At 37.6% G+C, this 20734-nt stretch overlaps 2 protein-coding genes across 11 annotated transcripts; both read left to right on the top strand.

The window, feature by feature from the left end:
* Positions 1–884: 884 nt before the first annotated feature.
* Positions 885–17258, top strand: sbno1 (strawberry notch homolog 1). 9 transcript variants are annotated; one of them, XR_014537961.1, is made up of 34 exons: positions 1361–1478; positions 2398–2514; positions 2695–2796; positions 2898–3237; positions 4088–4126; positions 4244–4344; positions 4456–4549; positions 4702–4862; positions 5403–5536; positions 5681–5771; positions 5855–6016; positions 6154–6289; positions 6380–6485; positions 6591–6744; positions 6861–7043; positions 7171–7268; positions 9124–9269; positions 9399–9593; positions 9672–9854; positions 10325–10497; positions 12888–13019; positions 13106–13241; positions 13362–13474; positions 13557–13628; positions 13700–13799; positions 13897–13971; positions 14070–14216; positions 14308–14402; positions 14579–14665; positions 14774–14911; positions 15018–15094; positions 15189–15382; positions 15484–16160; positions 16196–17258. XR_014537961.1 is itself a non-coding variant. In XM_083569256.1 (33 exons), exons 2-33 carry the CDS (start codon positions 2401–2403, stop codon positions 15624–15626), a joined length of 4218 nt encoding a protein of 1405 aa, XP_083425382.1. In that variant the 5' UTR covers positions 888–1231; positions 2398–2400; the 3' UTR covers positions 15627–17258. The 9 variants fall into 9 exon arrangements, 8 of the variants coding, with proteins under 8 accessions (XP_083425384.1, XP_083425382.1, XP_083425381.1 ...); XM_083569256.1 differs by lacking the exon at positions 1361–1478 and adding an exon at positions 888–1231 and having other exon boundaries at positions 2901–3237; positions 15484–17258; XM_083569255.1 differs by lacking the exon at positions 1361–1478 and adding an exon at positions 888–1231 and having other exon boundaries at positions 15484–17258.
* An 890-nt stretch (positions 17259–18148) lies between these two features.
* On the top strand, positions 18149–20708 carry cdk2ap1 (cyclin dependent kinase 2 associated protein 1). Of its 2 annotated transcripts, none has more exons than XM_083569401.1 (4): positions 18149–18326; positions 19702–19796; positions 19879–20005; positions 20091–20708. In XM_083569401.1, exons 1-4 carry the CDS (start codon positions 18257–18259, stop codon positions 20156–20158), a joined length of 360 nt encoding a protein of 119 aa, XP_083425527.1. In that variant the 5' UTR covers positions 18149–18256; the 3' UTR covers positions 20159–20708. The 2 variants fall into 2 exon arrangements, with proteins under 2 accessions (XP_083425527.1, XP_083425526.1); XM_083569400.1 differs by having other exon boundaries at positions 18153–18326; positions 19699–19796.
* Positions 20709–20734: the final 26 nt, after the last annotated feature.

The raw sequence follows: 20734 nt of genomic DNA, 5'->3' as shown, positions 1-20734 counted from the left end.
TGTAAGTATGGTGTATGTATGTATGATGTATTTTAAAGCAGCAGTATGTAAGTATGCAATATGTATGATGTATTTTAAAGTAGCAGTATGTAAGTATGGTGTATGTATGATGTATTTAAAGCAGCAGTATGTAAGTATGGTGTCTGTATGATGTATTTAAAGCAGCAGTATGTAAGTATGGTGTATGTATGATGTATTTAAAGCAGCAGTATGTAAGTATGGTGTATGTATGATGTATTTAAAGCAGCAGTATGTAAGTATGGTGTATGTATGATGTATTTAAAGCAGCAGTGTGTAATTATGGAGTATGTATTAAACATGTAAAGCAGCAGTATGTAATTATTGAGTATGTATGATGCATGTCAAAGCTGCTTTGAAACAATGTCCATTGTTAAATATAAATATATAATTTTTTTTATTTATTTTATTAAGTATGAGCTATTTTACATAGACTTTAATTGTATTGACATCGACAAACGAAATAATTTTAAATAAGGTCACTTTTCAATAAGCACATGCATATTTTGGGACAAACTGAGCTAAAGATATATATATATATATATATATATATATATATATATATATATATATATATATATATATATATATATATATATATATATTTATTTGTGAGGAATATGTGCATCTACAAAGAAACAGGGAAATTACTTGTTTTTAGTAGTTTGGTTCTGGATTTTTTGTTAAAAAACGTAATTTTTCTATTTTTTAAATTTTTTTTTCTAAAATGAAAACTGAATGACCGGAAGGTTCACGGACGGGACGAATTTTATTTTTAGCAGAGGTGAAAATGTGCTACTTTGACCTTACCGATATGGCAGTTGCCAAGTCAACTAGTATGACCCCGGAGGAAACGATTCCGAAGACGTCACTTCCTTGTGGTGTGACGGACCTGTCACGTGATGCGGGTTTAGCGCTGTCCTTCTCTCACCACTTTTTGGCCTAAAACTGATATTAATATGGCAGATGTTGGACAGTTAGTGATTGATTTCGGTGCGTTCTCACTCGATGCGCGTTTGCATGCCGTTTGTGCCGCTACAGCGACGGGAATCTGGCGACGAAACGGTCTTTCTTGCTGGCCGAGCGTCACGTGACCTCCACGCGATTCTTGGCGTTTGGTAAAGATGGCGGCGGGTGGTTAGAAAACAGGCGAAGCGGAGGGCCAGCATCCTTCAAACCACCGCGACACTCGGAGGTCCCTGGGAATCATTGAGTAGGTGCATTTTGTGAGCGTTTTGGATGCACTGACGTCGCTTATTTTTCATGTAAATCTCTACTCTATCCATTTTCTACCCAAAAAGCTGTCGGTAGGATGTACAGGTTCTTATTTTATCTGGAACGCAGCGGCGGCTTGGACAGACAGCTCGACAACTTGCTGTGACAGAGCACGAGAGTGTTTTGCTAACCATCTCGCAATGTTAGCATAGCGTTACGTGAGGCTGCTAGCTAGTTGAAAGATGGTGTGCTTTATTTAAATTTTTAGTTACAGTTGTTTAACTGGGTTACTACTATACCGGGTTCATCTTGGGTGTTATTCGTTGTTGTTTAAAGTTCATGAACAGGAGGTCGCCAGTAAAATGAACATTAGCAAGCTAGCGCATGAACTTCAGAGCGCGAGGTTTTCCTGCGGTCAGTACAGCGGCGTTTAAATGCTGGAGTCGTATTATTACTGAACAAAACGAGTTTTGGTTATAGCAGTCATTTATTCTGTTATACGCGTAGCTATGTTATTCAGGCAAACATGACTTTAAATAGCGCCAGCGTTAAAATGAAAGTGACTGGGCTAGCTAACGCTTCTCAGGTGACTACTAGCACACTCAGATCCAGGACAACTAGCAAACTATTATTTGTGTTTAGCGATTATCTAGTAGAATATCAAGGTCTAAATAAATCTAATTTGGAGAGTGATTGTGCATGATACGTTTCAGGTTGTTATGCTTGTGACGTTGTATTAATAATGTACACAACCATTTAGCCGGTTGTCGTGTGACTCCCAAAAAGCACAGTCAGACCAGGAAGTAGTTGCTAGCTGAATGAGTTTGGGCAAACACGTGCAAAGGTGCATGCTGGTGTGAAGCTTTATTGTTCCCGTAAACATATTAGAATAGGTTTGATGCGTTACTGAGACATTTCCATAAAACAGCCTTTGATGGCGCAGTTGCGGATTTCGACAATATTATCTTTCATTTGTCATAGCAACAAAAACCCATGTGTTATTCTTAGTAGCGTGTGTGTTGTGGACCATAATGTGTGCCATCCATAGTAACTGGCGGTGTCTGTTTGTCTTTCCACCAACCAACACTCATGTCCAGGCTGCAATCTTATCTGCCAAATTAACGCTTTTCAAACTTTGTGATCTTGTGAATGTTGTTTTTCCAGACAATGGATCCGGGACAAGATTTGCTTCTTGCAGCCCTTAGTGAAAGTGGAATCTGCCCAACTGACCTTTTTGACATTGATTCTCAGGACACCGCTCAGTCCCCTGCCTCACAACAGGTAAACAAATCCATTCAGCGAAAGTCTTATCATGTGTGTCCAGAGATTATTTGGCACTGCATGTGGGATTTTTGTAAGATGTGCGGTTTGGTTGGTTTTGAGTGTTGTTTGCCATGTTGGTAAACAAGATGGCTAAAATTATAATAAATTTTTTATTGCTTTATATCTTTCTTCTTTCAGTCAGTCTCAAAGAATGTCCTTGACATTGGTCTCGGTAGCGAAGCAGCTGGCATTGTTGGAATTGAGCCTGCCGTGCCTCCCACACCTACAGTCGCAGTGCGAGTAAGTCCTTTTTAAATAATTGTCCTTTTCATGGTAACCTAGTCGCTTCTAAAATACCCCCAAAACTCCCGTTTCACAATTGTCACTAATCCCCCCCCCAGCAGAAACCTCAGCCCTCAACCACTACTTTCGTCTTAAATCAACTGAATCAACTGCCATCACTGGGAACCATTGTGGTCACAAAGCCCTCAATGGGAACCTCCTCCAGACAGACCATCACAGTAACCAAGGTGGTGCAGACGCCATCGTCAACCCAACGAAGCTCATTCTCATCCTCCACTACAGCCACCGTGTGCAGTGTGGTCCCACCGAATCGGGAGCAGACAAAGCTGAAGGACCTTCTTCGGACCAGCGGTGTAAAGACAAACAGTCTTGGTGAACTTATGAAGCTGAAGCCTCCACCTGATATTGCACAGCCTGTTGCTACAGCTACAGGCACAAGTAAGTTCATCTGAACATGACATTTTGTGATTGCTTGGCAAATGTGCTTTCTCTTACAATACTCATCAAATCTGTGACTGTGTAAAATTTTTGTATGTGTGTGTGTATATATATATATATATATATGTGTGTTTCTAGATATGAGTAGTTAGATAGTTAGAAATACCTTGATGAAAGAACCATGACCCCATGTAAGACTGGACAAAGTAAGGTGAAGTACAAAGCCATTATAAAGTCAGCTGCAGTTTTTGGAGAGGAATATAACAGATAGATAAGTATCTTATTTAGTGATGCAAGAACAGAAAAACAAATCTCTGTCATATTTATGGCCAACCATTTGATGATCAAATAATATAATTGTAAACTCACTTGGTAACATTTGTAACTAATAAATATAATGTAATATAAATCACACCTAATTACAATACAGTAGCTAATTTTTTGGACTTTTAGTTTCCAGACAACCAGAACTTGGGACTGGCAGAAACGTGGCAATTTTTACTTGCCTAGTGGTCTTTTGACTAAATCATTTGTCTGCATAATGTCAGAGCAATGTCCATGTTGTGCAGCATTTTAAAGCTGAGAGTAGCACAGTCTCTGCAGTTAGCAGTCTGTATGCAGCTCACGGAGGGGAAACCAGGTTTTTTTAAAATTATTTTTGGTAAAGGCCCTATGGGCTTATCCACTGTAATTAACTATATACTGTGTTTCATGTGTCATTCTTTATTTTGTTTAATCACAAACATTATTTTTGTACAAATTGGCACTTAAACTCTTGTATAAATTGTTGGTCATGTTTTCCATTTGAGAATGTCTTCACTTCAATACTGTCCATGCTCTCCCATTTCAGAGATTTTTTTGCTCTCTACAAAGTTGATTAATAAACCAGGTATGGGTACAGCTGTGTTGGGGTTCACTCTTGGTGTATTTGTGTCCAGCCATGGAGAATATCTAGGCTCCTCTGTTATGTTTTCACATCACATTTTTTATTCTTTTTTTTTAACAGTGGAGGTAAACAATGGAGTAAAAAAGGAGGTGTTGAGCAAAGATGTTGCCAGAATTTGGGCCAATGAGGAAATCAAAATGCGAAGCTTTTCACCTGTAAATGTAAAGTATTTTATTTATTTCTTACTTGCTTTATTTGAATTGCTGTCTAGGCTTTATATGACTTGAGCTTTGTGATGAGTTTTTGGATTAATTTGTTTGTTTTGCAACAAGTTACCTACAATGAGAGAGGAGGAGGAACCAGAGGAGGAAGAAGAGGAGGAGTTGGGACATGCAGAAACATATGCTGAATACATGCCAATGAAATGTACGTGCACTGCATTAAAATAAAGATGTAGGCCACTCTCTTTTAGGTTTCAGTCTGTACGGGGTGAAGAGAGGTTGCATGATTTTTTTTTTCTTCATTATTATTATTATTTAAAAACAATTAATTTATTGAAATTAAATTGATCACCCTAGTGAGAATAGGAGAGCGACATCCTGATCCTGTGGTTGAGACCAGCTCCCTCTCAAGTGTCAGCCCTCCTAATGTGTGGTACAGACTTTCTATTCCGGAGGAGACAATCGACAGAGGCTGGTTATCTGCTCTTCAGCTTGAGGCCATTACATATGCTTCTCAGGTTTGTGTTCTTGAACTTCTAGAAGGACTCTAATCTAGGTGATGTCAAACTTAAGTACTCAGTGACTTTTTTGGGAAGCTAAATGGTTTAGCGTATTGTTATATTTTTGATCTCTGATTTGGTTTAATTCTACAGTTAGTTGCATATTTTGTATGACTTAAATAAATATTTAATTTGTCCGTAGGGTAATTTTTTTGCTTTATATCAAGTCTGCTATATTCATCATGTTTTGCTTTAAGTATGTAAAAGATAAGTAGTTAATGAATCAATAAAAATAAAAAAAAGAATCCGGTTAATGTGTGATTCTATTGGTCTGGGTGTGAATTTTGGTGTCGGTGATCTAGTGTGAAAATGAATTATTTTTCAGTTTGTGTGGGCTTGATATGAAATGAGTCAGAGGATTATATTTGGCATGCTTGTTTTGAGTTTAACAACTATTTATTTCTGCAGTACAAATTCATTATGGATTTATTTTTGGTTTATTAGAAAAAAATCTTTACAAGTAATATATAAATGTTAGTCTTATGTTTTACTTTACAGCAACATGAGACATTCCTTCCAAATGGGGACAGAGCAGCTTACCTGATTGGTGATGGTGCTGGTGTAGGAAAGGGAAGAACTATTGCTGGAATCATATATGAAAACTACATTCTGACCAGGAAAAGATCTCTCTGGTAATGTATCATGCACACAAATCTTTTTTAGATCCTGAGGCAGCACATGGAACATTTTATTGTTTATATGTGGTACATCTGCATAAAATGGACATTTCAGTATAGGATTTATTCTTCATTTTAATTGCTATTTTTACTTTCTAGGTTTAGCGTCTCAAACGACTTGAAGTATGATGCAGAGAGGGACTTGAGAGATATTGGTGCAAAAAACATCCAGGTCCATTCTTTAAACAAGGTATTGAATGTATATTTACCCCTCAGCATTCACATCTGTCCAAATTTAATTTGAAACTTAAAAATGATTTATTTTTTGTTCAGTTTAAATATGGAAAGATTTCATCGAAACACAATGGAAGTGTGAAAAAAGGTGTGATCTTTGCTACATATTCATCCCTGATTGGAGAAAGTCAAACTGGTGGAAAGTATAAGACAAGATTTAAACAGTTACTCCATTGGTGTGGGGATGATTTTGATGGTGTGGTATCCTTTCAGTGCTTTTATGTTTTTTAATAATAATAAAAAAAAGTCTTGTTGAATTTCTTTCAAAGAGTAAGAAGATATCGGCTACATTTGTGAGCCACTACTGTTCAGCTGCTTTCTTTAACTGAGCCTTTCAGATAATCTTTGATGAATGTCACAAAGCCAAAAATGTTTGCCCAATTGGGTCATCGAAACCCACAAAGACTGGACTGGCTGTTCTTGAGCTCCAGAACAAACTGCCAAAAGCACGTGTTGTTTATGCCAGTGCTACAGGTTTGTGCCCAAAAAGAAGCATCTGTATTCAAAATTAAAGGTGGATTGGCTTCTTTCCGATTTATTTATTCTGATTGTATTGTTTTGTAGGTGCATCTGAGCCTCGGAACATGGCTTACATGAATCGTCTTGGGATCTGGGGGGAAGGAACTCCTTTTAAAGAATTTTCAAATTTTATTCAAGCTGTTGAAAGAAGGTCAGTCCTTTTGCGCTGGATACTGTGGCTTTCTGAATGTAACCTCTTCTTTTCTGTGTTTTTTATTTTTTATAAAATGTGTTCCTTTGTCTTGGTTTATTTTAGAGGTGTGGGTGCCATGGAAATTGTTGCCATGGATATGAAATTGCGAGGAATGTACATTGCTCGACAGTTGAGCTTCCAGGGTGTGACATTTAAGATCGAGGAAGTCCCTCTAACACACAACTACATCAAAATGTATAACAAGTCGGTCCGTCTGGTATGTGTGCCAACATATCTTACCGCCAATATATCTAACATTTAAAAAATTTGTGTTTTTTAAACTTTGTGACTTCTTCCTTTTTTTTTGTGTGTGTGTAATATTGTTGCTTTCAGTGGGTGAGTGCACGGGAGAAATTCCAGCAAGCAGCTAACTTGATGGACGCCGAGCAGCGTATGAAAAAGTCAATGTGGGGTCAGTTCTGGTCCGCACACCAAAGGTTTTTCAAGTACCTGTGCATCGCTTCAAAGGTGCGGCGAGTGGTGCAGCTAGCCCGAGAGGAAGTGAAGAACGGAAAGGTTAGGCTTGATGATTATTATAATAATTTATTTTTTTTTTCATTCAGGTGTACAAAACATAATCACTGCATAATCACTGTCAACCCTAATATTCTGTAATAGCTGCCAATTTCTTTTCCCTCTTCAGTGTGTGGTCATTGGCCTGCAGTCAACAGGTGAGGCTCGAACACTCGAAGCCTTGGAGGAAGGTGGAGGCGAGCTCAATGACTTTGTCTCTACAGCTAAGTAAGTTACTTCTACTTTCTCTTTGGGGGAAAAATACAGATGGAAAACCCCTGTGTCTAAGAAATGTTTGCTCTGTTTTGTGTTGGAAGATAGAAAGCTTTGTGTCGATAAAAGATATTGATGAAATAAAATATTAAATCGTATCTTGTGTACAAAGGTACCACAGGTAATCCCTGGTATTTCTGGTTCATTGGTACATTTGCACTGATTTGCCAGTTTACTAGGTATACTTGCCTCACAACTTCTTGTGCCACTTTTGTCAATCAAGATGATTGAGATCCTCTAGACCTGTGTTGTGAAACATTGATTCGGAGACTGTGAGCTAATTAAGCATTGAAAATATTTGAGGAAATTTGACGCGTGACATGGCACAATCGTGCAGCTTATTACATATACTGTGGCTAAAAAAAGAAAACCTTGTACTTACCAGTGTAGTTCATGTCCAGTATTAATAAACTTCTCTAGTAACATATGTACTGATTTATTGATCACCTTACATGATACAGTGGGTGTAGACCTGAGCATAAGTGTTAATCATGTGATATGTTCAGTTTGATGTTCTCGTTGTTGCCTCTGATGGGTGTGAAAGGGGAACTGTTTGGACGGTCACTTTAAACAAAGAAGATTGTTCCATATATCCTAGAGACCATAGGGCCTGTTATTATTTTTATTGACACAGAGCTCATGTACATGAAGTAAAAGTAACTGCATAAAACAGGGATGTCCTTAATGTCTTTTGCTCTTTAGTGGACTGGCTCTTATTTTTATTAATATTTTAATTTTTTTCCTCCTTGAAAAAGCAGAAAAGTGTATCCTTCACTGTAGTCAGGGCAAAAAATTTGAAAATAAGACACTGGAGACGGGTGCCTCTGTTATACCCACTGGAGAATTATTTTTTTTATTTTTTGTCTGAAGTAGACTAAGAAGTATGTTTGATTGTTATGCTTTATTATTTACTACTACTGTGATGATCCCAATCTCCCACTAACTTGTACAATGCTGCTACATTTACATTTGTGGTATTTGGCAGTAGCCTTTATGTGGGGCGGCATACATTTGCTTGCACTTGCATGAAAGAACATAACACTCCTATACCAGCAGGTGGCAGTAGTCTGCATTCGGCATCAAAATCTATCTGGAAACTGAAAGCGCCACAACTGTAAATATATAAAGCAATTTCATTGGTTAAGTATGATGATGCTGCTTTTGAAGAGAGAATGGGAATTACATTTGAGAGTAGCATTTAGGAACTCTATTGTTAGTGAGCTTTCAACCAGCTGTAGTTAATGGTACAAAAACCTGATAACAAGTGCACTAATTGGAGAGGCTTGTGCTGTTCAATAAAGGTTTCATTTAAACGAGTCTCTGCAGCCTGTCTTATTAATTATTTATTATTAGATTTTACGAGATGAAAGTGGGGGAGAAAATTGGCCAAACATCGGCTGCCGTGATTTCTAAATATCTGCATCGGTCAGAGAAAACCCCATATCGGTCGACCTCTAGTTGGAATTTGAACTCATGACTTTCAGATCCAAAGTCCAATGCCTTAACCACTGAGCTACCACTCTGCTAGTTTGATTGGTGTACACAATGCACACCACAGTGTTGCTGGAATATACAATTTATAGACACTCATAGACACACACACATACATACATACATACATACATACATATGCATACACACACACACACACACACACACACACACATATATATATATATATATACACACGTGTGTGTGTGTGTGAGAATATAAATTATATACAAAATTCCACATTCCATCCATTTATATAATGTGTAAATCTCATTTGATCCCATTAAATTAATAACAAGGTTTGTGTTTTATTTTGAAGGGGTGTCCTGCAGTCTCTAGTGGAGAAACACTTCCCTGCCCCAGACAGACAGAAGCTTTTCAGTTTACTGGGTATTGATCTATCTGCAAAGAAAACACCTTCACCGGCAGAAACTAAGGAGGAGCAGAAGGGCAAGAAAAGGAAAGGTACATATGAGAAAACTGCACCCCCACCCTGTCCAGTCAAAATAGAAAATCTTTATCTTGCTTCTGGCACCACATAATTTAAATGTGCCCAAGTGGAAAGTCTTTTTTTTCCTCTTAATTTACTTGTAGGTGCAGAGGTTAAAAAAGGATCAAAGAAGTCCCGCAAGTCTGGCGGTCTTTCAGGCACCAGCTCAGATGAAAGTAATTCAGAAGTCTCTGACAAAGACGACAGCGAGGACAGCTTTGCCTCAGGCAGCTCAGGAGATGAAGACGAAGATGACTTCAACCCTTTCAAGGACGATTCCAGTGAGGATGATGAAGATGGTAAGTACCTGGGCATAGATTCTCTCCTAATAGTTTCGACTGTGACTCTTATTCTGTAATATATTTTTTTCTTTGTAGATCCGTGGCTAATTCGTAAAGAGTCAAAGAAGAGCAAGGAAAAGAGGAACAAGAAGAAGAAGAAGAAGAGCATAGACCCAGATTCCATTCAAAGTGCCTTGTTAGCCTCTGGGCTTGGTTCAACCAGGCCTGCTTTTACTACACCTGTTGTAAAACCTACGACCAACAACGCTGTGGCTCCTGGTGGGTGGTTGTGTATTTAAAACAAAAAAAATTTTTTTCTTCTTTAACTGTTCTATATTTATTTAGAGGTTTATTGGAATGTATTTAGATTTGTACGAATGCAAAGTCTCTAACAGAATTCAGATAATGTGTTAGTCTTGCAATTACGCAGTGAACACACACACACAGGCGAACATATGAGCTACCTGCCAGTTTGATCCAAAATGTGTCAAGTGGTCTTAGGATATCGGAGAAACAGCAGGAAGTCTTGGGACTATTGCTCAGTCTTCAAATGTGTGCAATAATATAGATTAGTGAATAGGAAGAGTAGAATGTTTAGCTAATATCTTAACTATTATTTATACAAAAGCAAAGGTTCATCATCATTCCAATGTCTTTGATATGTCACTTTTTTATTTATATAACTTCAGTTTGATCTGTGGTAGTATTTCCATGAGACTTCTATTTGAACTCATTTTCTCTTACTACAGCTAAACGTGAACCTGAAGAAAGTAGCTGTGTCACCAGTAATGATGCAGTGGAGGATGCCCAGCAGATGAAGCGGGAGCTGCTAGAGCAGCTGGAGAAACTGGCTGAGGATTTGCCACCAAACACACTGGATGAGCTCATTGATGAGTTGGGAGGCCCTGAAAATGTGGCAGAGGTACAGTTTAATTTTGTACAGTAAAACTTCTGTATCTCTTAGACACACTAATGTGTGTGTATGTATGAGAGATGCAGTTAGAAAGATAGATAAATATAAGCATCATATTTAACCAATGAAATATATAAAGCTAGGTTAAGAAAAATGGATAAGAACTTAAAGTCCAGTACACACCGAACTAGCGAGGAATGGGGCGGGGTTTGCGTGTTGGTCGGCTTTAGTTGTTATTTCTACACCGTTTGCTCTGGTCAGACCGTGTCAGCATGGCAAATCAGTGGCAGAGTTTGTTGGCGTGTAAGACAACTTTTTTTTTTTTATTAGCTTAGAGAATGAGCACACCAGGGGAAACAAAAACACGTGTGTCATTCTTGCAATTGTCTTTGCAATTTAGGACACCTAAATAAAATAAAAAAAAGCTACATGAATTCCTTATTAATTATCGTGGAAGGTATTAAAGCTGCTCGCTTTAAATGTTCACAGTTTTAGCTCTTCTGGTTTTTCTGTATGGATGCTGAATAGAGAATACTGCCCTGATGCAGAGACTAAACAAACTTGCAGTCTGCCACTTAATATTTTCCTGAGGAAACTCTGATTGTAACTGTTTTATGTATATACAGGCGCATTTTGATAAATTTGAATATAATTTAAAAAGTTGATTTTTTTTTTTTTTTTTAGTAACTCAATACAAAAAGTGAAACTCTTATATAGATTCATCACAAACAGACTGATATGTTTCAAGTGTTTATTTCTTTTAATTTTGATGATTTTTGGCTTACAGCTAATAAAAAACCCAAAATTCAGTATCTCAGAAAATTTGAATATTGTGAAAAACACTCTAATCAGCTAATTAAATCCAAACAACTGCACAGGTTTTTTGAGCCTTTAAATGGTGTCTCAGTCTGGTTCAGGCTGCACAATCATGGGGGAAGACTGCTGATTTGACAGTTGTCCAGAAGACGATCATTGACACCCTGCACATGGAGGGTAAGACACAAACGCTAAAGAAGCTGCTGTTCCCAGAGTGCTGTATCCAAGCACATCAATGGAAAGTTGAATGGAAAGAAAAAATGTGGTGGAAAAGGGTGAAGCGAAGCCCATTCAAGAATTTGGGGGAGATTCACAGAGAGTGGACTGCAGCTGGAGTCAGTGCTCTAAGAGCCACCACACACAGACGTATCCATGGGCCACAACGGATGCATTCCTTGTGTAAAGCCACTCCTGAACCAGAGACAACGTCAGAGGTGTCTTACCTGGGCAAAAAGTGGGCCAAAGTCATCTTTTCAGATGAAAGGAAAGAAAATTTTGCATTTCATTTGGAAATCAAGGTCCCAAAGTCTGAAGAAGAGAGAAGAGACACATAATCCAAGTTGCTTGAGATCCAGTGTAAAGTTTGCCCAGTCAGTGGTGGTTTGGGGAGTCATGTCATCTGCTGGTGTTGGTCCACTGTGTTTTATCTGGTCCGAGGTCATCACAGCCGTCTACCAGGAAGTTTTAGAGCACTTAATGCTTCCCTCTGCTGACCAGCTTTATGGAGATGCTGATTTAATTTCCAGCAGGATTTGGCATCTGCCCACACTTCCAACAGCACCAAAAGTTGTTTAAATGACCATGGTGTTGGTGTGCTTGACTGGCCACCAAACTCCTCAGACCTGAACACCATAGAGAATCTGAGGTATTGTCAAGAGGAAAATGAGAAACGAGACCAAAAAAATGCAGATTAGCTGAAGGCTCATTTTGATAAGACTTATTTAGTATAGTAGTCTTGGTATTCAAATTTAATGGTGTGTTTTTGTTAGCTGTAAGCCAAAATAATTAAAATTAAAAGAAATAAACACTTGAAATATCAGTCTGTGTGATGAATCTGTATAGAGTTTCACTTTTTGTATTAAATTTCTGAAATAAATGAACATTTTAATTATATTCTAATTTATTGAGATACACCAGCGTGTGTGCGTGTGTGTGCAGTAATCCCCTATTTATCGTAGTGGTTACGTCCCAAAACCGCTCGCGATAAATGGAAAACAGTGATAAATGGACGCCACCCCAAAAATGGTATTTAGTATACTGTACCGTATTAACATTTTCTACATTTTAGAATTAGTAATTGTATTTTAATTAATAAATGTAATTATTTAAAAATAAAACTATATTAAAAACTATTACCTCTAAGTTTTTTGGTCCATGGTGCTAACCGCAAAAGACCGGGAAAATCAGTGTAACAAATGATGTGGCAAATGCAATTTTGCGATAAACCTGGACACGAGCGTCGAACCACCGTAAAGCGGGGGATTAATGTATGTGTATTTGTGTGTGGGATGGATGGATAGATAGATGTGTATGTATTGTGTTTTTAGTTCTTTATATTATTTGTGCAAACCATGTGTTTATAGATGACTGGCCGAAAAGGTAGAGTAGTCAGCAATGACGATGGAAGCATCTCTTATGAATCAAGATCAGAACTGGACGTTCCTGTCGAAATCCTGAATCTCACAGAGAAGCAGAGATTTATGGATGGAGAAAAGGTATGTTAAAATTTATTTGTATAGCTTCTCGTTTTAAACTGCTTCTAGAATTATAAATTGGATATAATGTTGCTTTTCTCTTTTAGAATATTTCTATAATCTCGGAGGCTGCCAGTTCTGGTATTTCACTCCAAGCAGACCGTAGAGTGAAGAACCAGAGGAGAAGGGTGCACATGACTTTAGAGCTGCCGTGGAGTGCAGACCGGGCTATTCAGCAGTTCGGTTAGTGCTTTTGCAGTCTACTTTATTTTGTGTTTAAAAATACAACAGAATCCAAAACCTTTATTTACTTATTTTTTTATGGACTAGATTAAAATGATTTAATTTGCATGTTCCCTGCAGGCAGAACACACAGATCTAACCAGGTCACTGCTCCCGAGTATGTATTCTTGATATCGGAACTTGCTGGAGAACAAAGATTTGCCTCCATTGTTGCCAAAAGATTAGAGAGCTTGGTGGGTCCCATTTTATTATAAATGTGGGTTTTTTTTTTATTTTAATTATTTAAAGAGTTTATTAAAATTGTCAATTTCACAGGGTGCACTTACACATGGAGATCGAAGAGCCACAGAGACGAGGGACCTTAGTCGATTTAACTTTGACAACAAAGTAAGAGATCATTTATCTTAAAACATTTCAGTCAAATTCTGCCTTGGATTGACCTGTTTCTTGTTTTATAGTATGGCAGAAATGCTCTTGAGAATGTCATGAAGTCTATCGTCAATTTGGATGCTCCCATGGTCTCTCCACCGTCTCATTTCGAAGGGGATTTCTTTAAAGGTAAGCTGTATTTTAATCAGGCATCACAATGTTTTAAGTAAATAAAAAAAACCTGACCTTCTAAGGACTGATGTATAACTTGTTTTGATGTCCACAGAAATTCGCAATGGATTAATTGGTGTTGGGCTGATTAATGTGGAGGATAGGTCTGGTGTTCTCTCACTGGATAAGGGTAAGGTTTAGTTTTCCTTTTTTTTTTTTTACATTCAGAAGTGTATTCACTGCACTGTACCAAAAACTGCCTTTTTAAATATTTATTTTTTTATTAAGACTACAACAACATTGGAAAATTCTTGAACCGCATCCTTGGCATGGAGGTCCAGCAGCAGAATGCCCTTTTCCAGTATTTCTCTGACACTTTAAATGCTATTATTCAGAATGCTAAAAAGAATGGCAGATACGACATGGGTATTCTGGGTAAGAGAAATCGAAGTCCTGAAAATTGTTTTGAGTATGAGTGTCAATTGACATGATTCTAAGGTCATTTGTCTGAAACCTGATTTTGCAGATTTGGGCTCTGGGGATGAGAAGGTTAAAAAGATTGATGTGAAAAAGTTCTTGACACCAGGTTACTCCACATCAGGCCATGTTGAACTTTATACAGTAAGTACACATACAGATTGCAATGTTCCTTTAATAGCTTCCTATATTTGTGAGCATATAATCGGAGTGCTTGTTTTGCTTTGTACATGTACACATTTGCAGCCTACATACTGGTGCATAGTTTTGGGTGATTACCTGTTAACAAGTGAGCAATAAGAGTCTGTTGTGTCTATCAGGTTAGTGTGGAGAGGGGTATGTCTTGGGAGGACGCTACCCATATCTGGGCAGAACAGAATGGACCAGATGATGGCTTTTATGTGCAGGTGAGGGCAATTGCGTCTTTCTGTCTAACATTGTATTTTTACTCACTTGTGTTTGTTTTTTGCTTAAACAAGTTTTATTTTTTTATTGGATTGTTCTGATGTGATTAGGTACGCAATAACAAGAAAATAGCTATCATGGTCAAAGAAGTCAACACCAAAAAGAGACTGTTTATGGTATACAGACCGAATACAGGAAAACAGCTTAAACTGGAGACGTACACAGATATACGGAAGCGATGCAAAAAGGTATTTTCTCCTGCCAAGTCACATATCAAAACATTTGTATACAGTCTGGCTAAAACACAAGACTGATTGGCATGGTTTTCTAATAGTTTTTCTATATTTTAAATAGGTTCTTTCAGATGAAGCTAAGCAGTGCTGGGTTGATCAGTACAAGTCTTCAGCGGATGTTTGCTCTCATGCCTATTGGTGAGTGTCTTTTTTTCCAATTCTACCCTTCTGAGAGGTTTTTTTTTTTTACATTTTATTATTACAGTGTACTGACTATCTGATTTTTACACAGGCGTGGCAACTGCAAGAAGGCATCAGCAGGTCTGCAGTGTGAAATAGGGCTGCGTTGCCGGACGTATTATGTTCTTTGTGGCTCTGTGCTCAGTGTGTGGACCAAAGTAGAGGGTGTTTTGGCTTCTGTAAGTGGAAGCAACATGAAGATGCAGATTGTCCGTTTGAGAACTGAGGATGGACAACGAATAGTAGGTGAGTAAGAGAGACATTTCTAATTGGTTCTTTCTTGTCTTCTGTATGTATTCAATTAATATATGCTGAAGTTTAAAAACATTTTTTATTTTGCCACCCAGGTCTGATCATTCCAGCAAACTGTGTGGCTCCCCTCACCAACATCCTGTCCTCGTCAGACCAATCGCAGCAGCTGGCTGTACAGCAGCAACAGATGTGGCAGCAGCTGCACCCACAGAGTCTCAGCCACTCATTCAACACATAGCAAAACCCAGTGGGACAACAGCAGACACGGGACCCCAGCACTGCATCACAAGCCTCCCTCCCCGCCACCATACTATGAGGAAGACTGCTCTCATAGCATGATAGAGGCTTGCTGGACTACTGACTCAAAAGCTGTAACGCCTCAGATGTTGAAGAGGAAGTAGTGTGAGGATGGGTAGGGAGAATAAAATAATGTTCAAGCTGCTTGCTTTTTTTTGTCCCCCCCCTGCCTGTGTTCAACCCCTATTCTTTAAAGCTGCAAAATCATCTATTTGTTTTACACAGGTCAGCGGTCAGAGGTTCACAAACTTCACATCAGATTTTTCCAGGCCTCAAAACAAACAGCATGCTCTTTGGCCTGGGTTTGGACCTCATACGTTTCTGCCATTGACTGACTGTCAATTCCATCATTTTTGCACTAAAATAAACAGTTTGGTCAAAGATGAAATGTACACTCTATTCTTCTTATAAGAACTGTAATGAATCAGATGTTTCCATTAGATTTTCACTGGAGTTATAAGCCTAATGCAGAGAAGTAGAATTTGAATGATGGGCATCTTATCTGATAAGTTACGTTCAGGTAAAAAGTAAATTGTATGCATTCTTTTGGCCAGACTGTCTGTTAGCTCTAATAACCCATTTCTGTCCTGAAACTTTCTTTCTTCAGCATAGTTATTATACTTATTGCCACGGGTATTTTTATTTCAGAACAGGATGTAATTGTACAAATTAATGATTACATTGTTAACTTGCTAGTACTTTTTTTTTTTTTTTTAAATAAATAAATCATAGCAGAATTGCACAACAATTGACTGCATGCTAGGATCTTCTGGTATCTGCTTTTCCACCCTGTAACCCCATCTGGTATTCTGTAGCATGCTAAATGCTATGAACTGCAAACTTCTGGTATTTGTTCAATGTCAAAGTGCAAAGATGGTGGAATATCCTTTGTAAAGATCAAATAAGATCTCAATCAAATAATGCTCTCCTAGGGAAAGCACTGACTCTTCAGTGGGTTAATAAATGATAGTACCTACCCCTATGGTCTTGTCTGGCCTCATCAGGAACTGATGCTGCATGGTTGAATGGATAACTAGCTATGTTTATTTTGTCTATTTATCAAAGAAATCCATGTCTGAGAGGGTCAGGTTATTTTTCTCCTTTACTCTGTTTTTGTATATTTAAGAACAAGGTTGTTGTCAACATTTCTTATAAACTGGAATCTGTTCATTAGAAAGCCACATCCACATTGACCAGCTTTTAATTAGTACACTTCCTGCTCCTTGCTTTGTGTTTTTTTTGTTTTTTCTTTGCTGTCAAATGGAACATTTTAATGTACTAGTGTGGAAGGACTATATAATGACTTTTCCCACCACTTCATAATACATTGTAAATGATCACCAGGGGTTTTTTTTCCTGATATTTGTGGATAGCTGCATATCTGAAGTTATGTTTTACTTATGGTATAGATGTCGGCACACGTTAGAGACAATGTCGTTTCAGCCTTGCACGAGTTGCACTACTGATGGATCACTTGTACTTGTAGAAAAACAAACCAATCTTATGAACATGGAACTGAGTGCAAGATCTCTACCTCTTGCATATGACCAATAAATCTTGTGGTTAACCTTGAGGTGAATTATTTATTTTAGAAAATAGTTTGGAATGGATTAAGTAAAATGCCTAAACTGTGGATGTATACACGGGCCTGTTTTTTTTTTTTTTTTAATATATATATATATATATATATATATATATATATATATATATATATATATATATATATATATATAATGGGTTTAGTGTGGTTTTTGCGTGTGAGGGAATTGATCAGTGATGTACAAAACTAAAAATTAGTATTTAACCAAAGAAATAGATCCTAAAAATGACTAAAATGAGGAAAAAAGTAATAGTGTGTGTGATTGTGTAGAAAGGAAGTGAAGACTGTACTTAAGATACCATAAGAACAAAGACAAACTTGTGGAAAGATGATGCATTAAAAAAGAAAATATAATAAAATTATAATATACAACAAAATACAAAAAGCGAATGATGAATAAAAAGTCGAGCCTCATGGTAAAAGCTGCATTTTCTCTTCAGATTGACTTTTTCTGTCAAAATAAATAATAAAAATGTACAAGTCAGACCTTTAATACATTTCAAAATACATAAGTTACGTGTTTAGGAGGAAAAACAAAATAGGTACAAAAGAAAAATGTATTTTGTAAGTATAACTTGGGACTTTTTCTATATAGTCGTATGAACCACAACTTCGTATTTTTTTAGCATCTAGTTATTATTCTTATCGAAGACGCTTCATAAACAGTAAATAAAAGTTAAAGATTTCCCCCGATTATTATCATCTAATCTTTTCTATCGGTGATTAAAAACTTTTAGGATTTGGTTTGGACAGGTTTTTCTCTTCTGGTGAATCCCGAGGATTTTTTTTCTAAATGTTTTTTTTTTTGGTGTAAGTTAATAGTTCTCTATCATTATAATGATGGATTGCATTGTGGGTGTCAATATAAGTGACGGCCATATTTGCCGGTGCTGCTCTCTCTGCTGTAAACAAAAAGTGACTGTGAGACGGACGCTTCGCTGATTTTAGGGACATTTTTATTTCTGTAATTTATGATGTCTTTAGGAATGTCTTACAAACCTAACCCCCACCAGCACATTCCGGGAACTTCTGGGAACCAAGGTGAGCGAAAAATTGCGCGAAAATGTCGCGTCTTTGCTTCGTTACGTCGAGTGTAAAAATTTGGCGTTACAAAGGATACCTGGGGAAAAAAGCGTGTCTGTAGTTTTTGTCCAGTCAGATAGCTAAAGGGTCAGATCCTGAGAGCTAGGCTAATTCACATCCGCCATTATTACCACTGAAAAAACAGGCATCCCCGCTTAGGATTGTGGAAAATGCTAGCGTGTGGCGGTTCTATCGGTCCTTCTTGGCGTGTCCGTGTCATTAGATGGCCGATCGGGTTTCGGTGAAGGCCGCTACGTTGTAATAAAAAAGGTATCCTTTTAGCTGCTAAGATCAGCGCCGTTCCGTTTCCTCCATGATTGTCTCTCCAGGGCGCATGATTGATCGCATTCAGACGCGCTTGAAAAAAAAAGAAAAAAAAAAGAAGAAAAAAAAGTATCTTTGGGGACACCTAGAGTTTATCCCCGGTACTGCAGCGTAGGGATACAATACAGTACAATACAATGCGATACTGTAACTGTTATACAATTTAATTATACCAATTATTAAACCCAATTTCATTGATTAATTATTCTATTATGTGATTAAATATGGCATAATTGTATTTTAATCCTGATCTTGACAACGTCTGTGTGGATCTTTTTCTTGTGTCTATGTGGGTTTATTCCTACTGCCTAAAGTCATTGGAATGTGTGAATGAAGCTGTGTGTGTGTGTGTGTGTGTGTGTGTGTGTGTGTGTGTGTGTGTGTGTGTGTGTGTGTGTGTGTGTGTGTAGTTCTATCCAAGTTTATTCCCCGTTTGCACCCGGCGTCAATGTGATCCCCCATGACCTTGACCAAAAACAAAAAAGAATGAATACTACAACTACTAATATTAATATACATAATAATGATTTGTTCATATTTAGTAAACACAGTCAGGGTCATGGTAGATCTGGATCATTTCCCAGAAACATTGTTTGCAAGCTGGGAAGACACTCTGGATAGGACAGCAGTCTATTGTAGGGCACACACATTTATTCTCATTCTGAGAAATTGGAAAACCCCAGAGAAAACCCACATGTAGAATGTTGAAAGAAGCAAAATGCCACACAGAATGTAATGTGATGTCAGGATGGAACCAGGGACACTTGCTTTGTGTAATAGATGCCCACTCAACATAATAATCATATATGAACCGGACATTTGGTGTCACCCAGATGAGAATGGGTTCCCTTTTAAAGTTTGGTTCCTCTTAGGGTTTCTTCCTCATTCCAACTTTATAACCTCTTTATCACTGTAAAACTGCTTCTGGGACAATGTCAATGGTTCAAAGCGCTATGCAAATAAAACTGATCTGAATAATAACAATAACATGTTTTGTCCATCTTAGCAGGAAACATCCCCTCTCCCTCTTCCAGCATCTCCACAGTTCAGTCATACAAGCCAATTATAAATGACTTTGGGTTGCCATCGTTTGGATTTTCACAGGTAAAGTTACAACCCGGATGAGAATACAGCTCCCGTGTTTGTTTACAGTGAACAGTGTTTTAACGTTTTCTCTCTTGTGCAGGGGCCGAATGGAACTCAAGCTCCTCAGAGCAAATATGCTGAACTTCTCGCAATCATCGAAGAGCTCGGGAAAGAAATAAGGCCAACATACGCTGGAAGTAAAAGTGCCATGGAGCGACTCAAAAGAGGTATTTTTTTATCAAATGTTACAAAATGTAATACAAATTGTTAAAAATTTAATTGATGTAAGCATGATTCTTTTTTGATTCGAAGGTATAATTCATGCAAGAGGTCTTGTTCGGGAGTGTCTGGCAGAGACGGAAAGAAATGCGCGATCTTAGCCTACGAAGCCTTCCTCTGGTCTAAGGCCCGAAGATTTCTTCTAGTACTTTTACAGAAGGGTGCTGCATGGCTTTTTTTTTTCCCATTAAAGAGGGATAAAACAATTAAAAAAAAAAAAAATTTCATTAAGTAGTATAGTTAAAGCATGGGATGGAGGTGTTACTTGTGATGAATGCAACAAGAGAGATTGATTTTAAGTGCTGCCATTTGGGATTTAATTTCTCTTATAACTCCTGTTATATATATATTTTTTTCAACATAAGACCAAGCAAGCTTATCTGCATGCAATGAGAAGATGGACCAGAGTTTGACCGTGCATGGCTTTTACAGGTTTACAGTAGGAAGGTCCTCTTAAATTTGATTAAGTGTAAGGATTTAGGTTTTCTTCAATTTGGGAGACAGTGAGGACGGTTATAGTAACAGCATTGTTTTAGGGTTTTTTTTATTTTATTTATTACCTTGTGTAATAAAATGTATTTTCATGTACAAAAAGGTCACTTTTTGAAATTTTGTATAAAGGTCAATAAACATGACATTTGTTGTCTATAAGGTGTTATTGTTCTTATTATTCACAT

The sequence above is a fragment of the Silurus aristotelis genome, assembly GCF_946808225.1.
Source record: "Silurus aristotelis genome assembly, chromosome: 18".
NCBI classification, from domain to species: Eukaryota; Metazoa; Chordata; class Actinopteri; order Siluriformes; family Siluridae; genus Silurus; species Silurus aristotelis.
This window is presented reverse-complemented; position numbering and strand designations above follow the sequence as displayed.

Bases quoted from the DNA above. Each gene is read 5' to 3' on its own strand.
- sbno1 (XM_083569253.1), top strand. The intron at 13,475-13,556 runs GTGGGTCCCATT...TCAATTTCACAG, and splicing joins CCAAAAGATTAGAGAGCTTG to GGTGCACTTACACATGGAGA. The intron at 14,912-15,017 runs GTATTTTCTCCT...TATTTTAAATAG, and splicing joins TACGGAAGCGATGCAAAAAG to GTTCTTTCAGATGAAGCTAA.
- cdk2ap1 (XM_083569400.1), top strand. From the start codon at position 18,257: ATGATGTCTTTAGGAATGTCTTACAAACCTAACCCCCACCAGCACATT. The intron at 18,327-19,698 runs GTGAGCGAAAAA...TGTCCATCTTAG, and splicing joins GGGAACTTCTGGGAACCAAG to CAGGAAACATCCCCTCTCCC. The intron at 20,006-20,090 runs GTATTTTTTTAT...TTTGATTCGAAG, and splicing joins CATGGAGCGACTCAAAAGAG to GTATAATTCATGCAAGAGGT.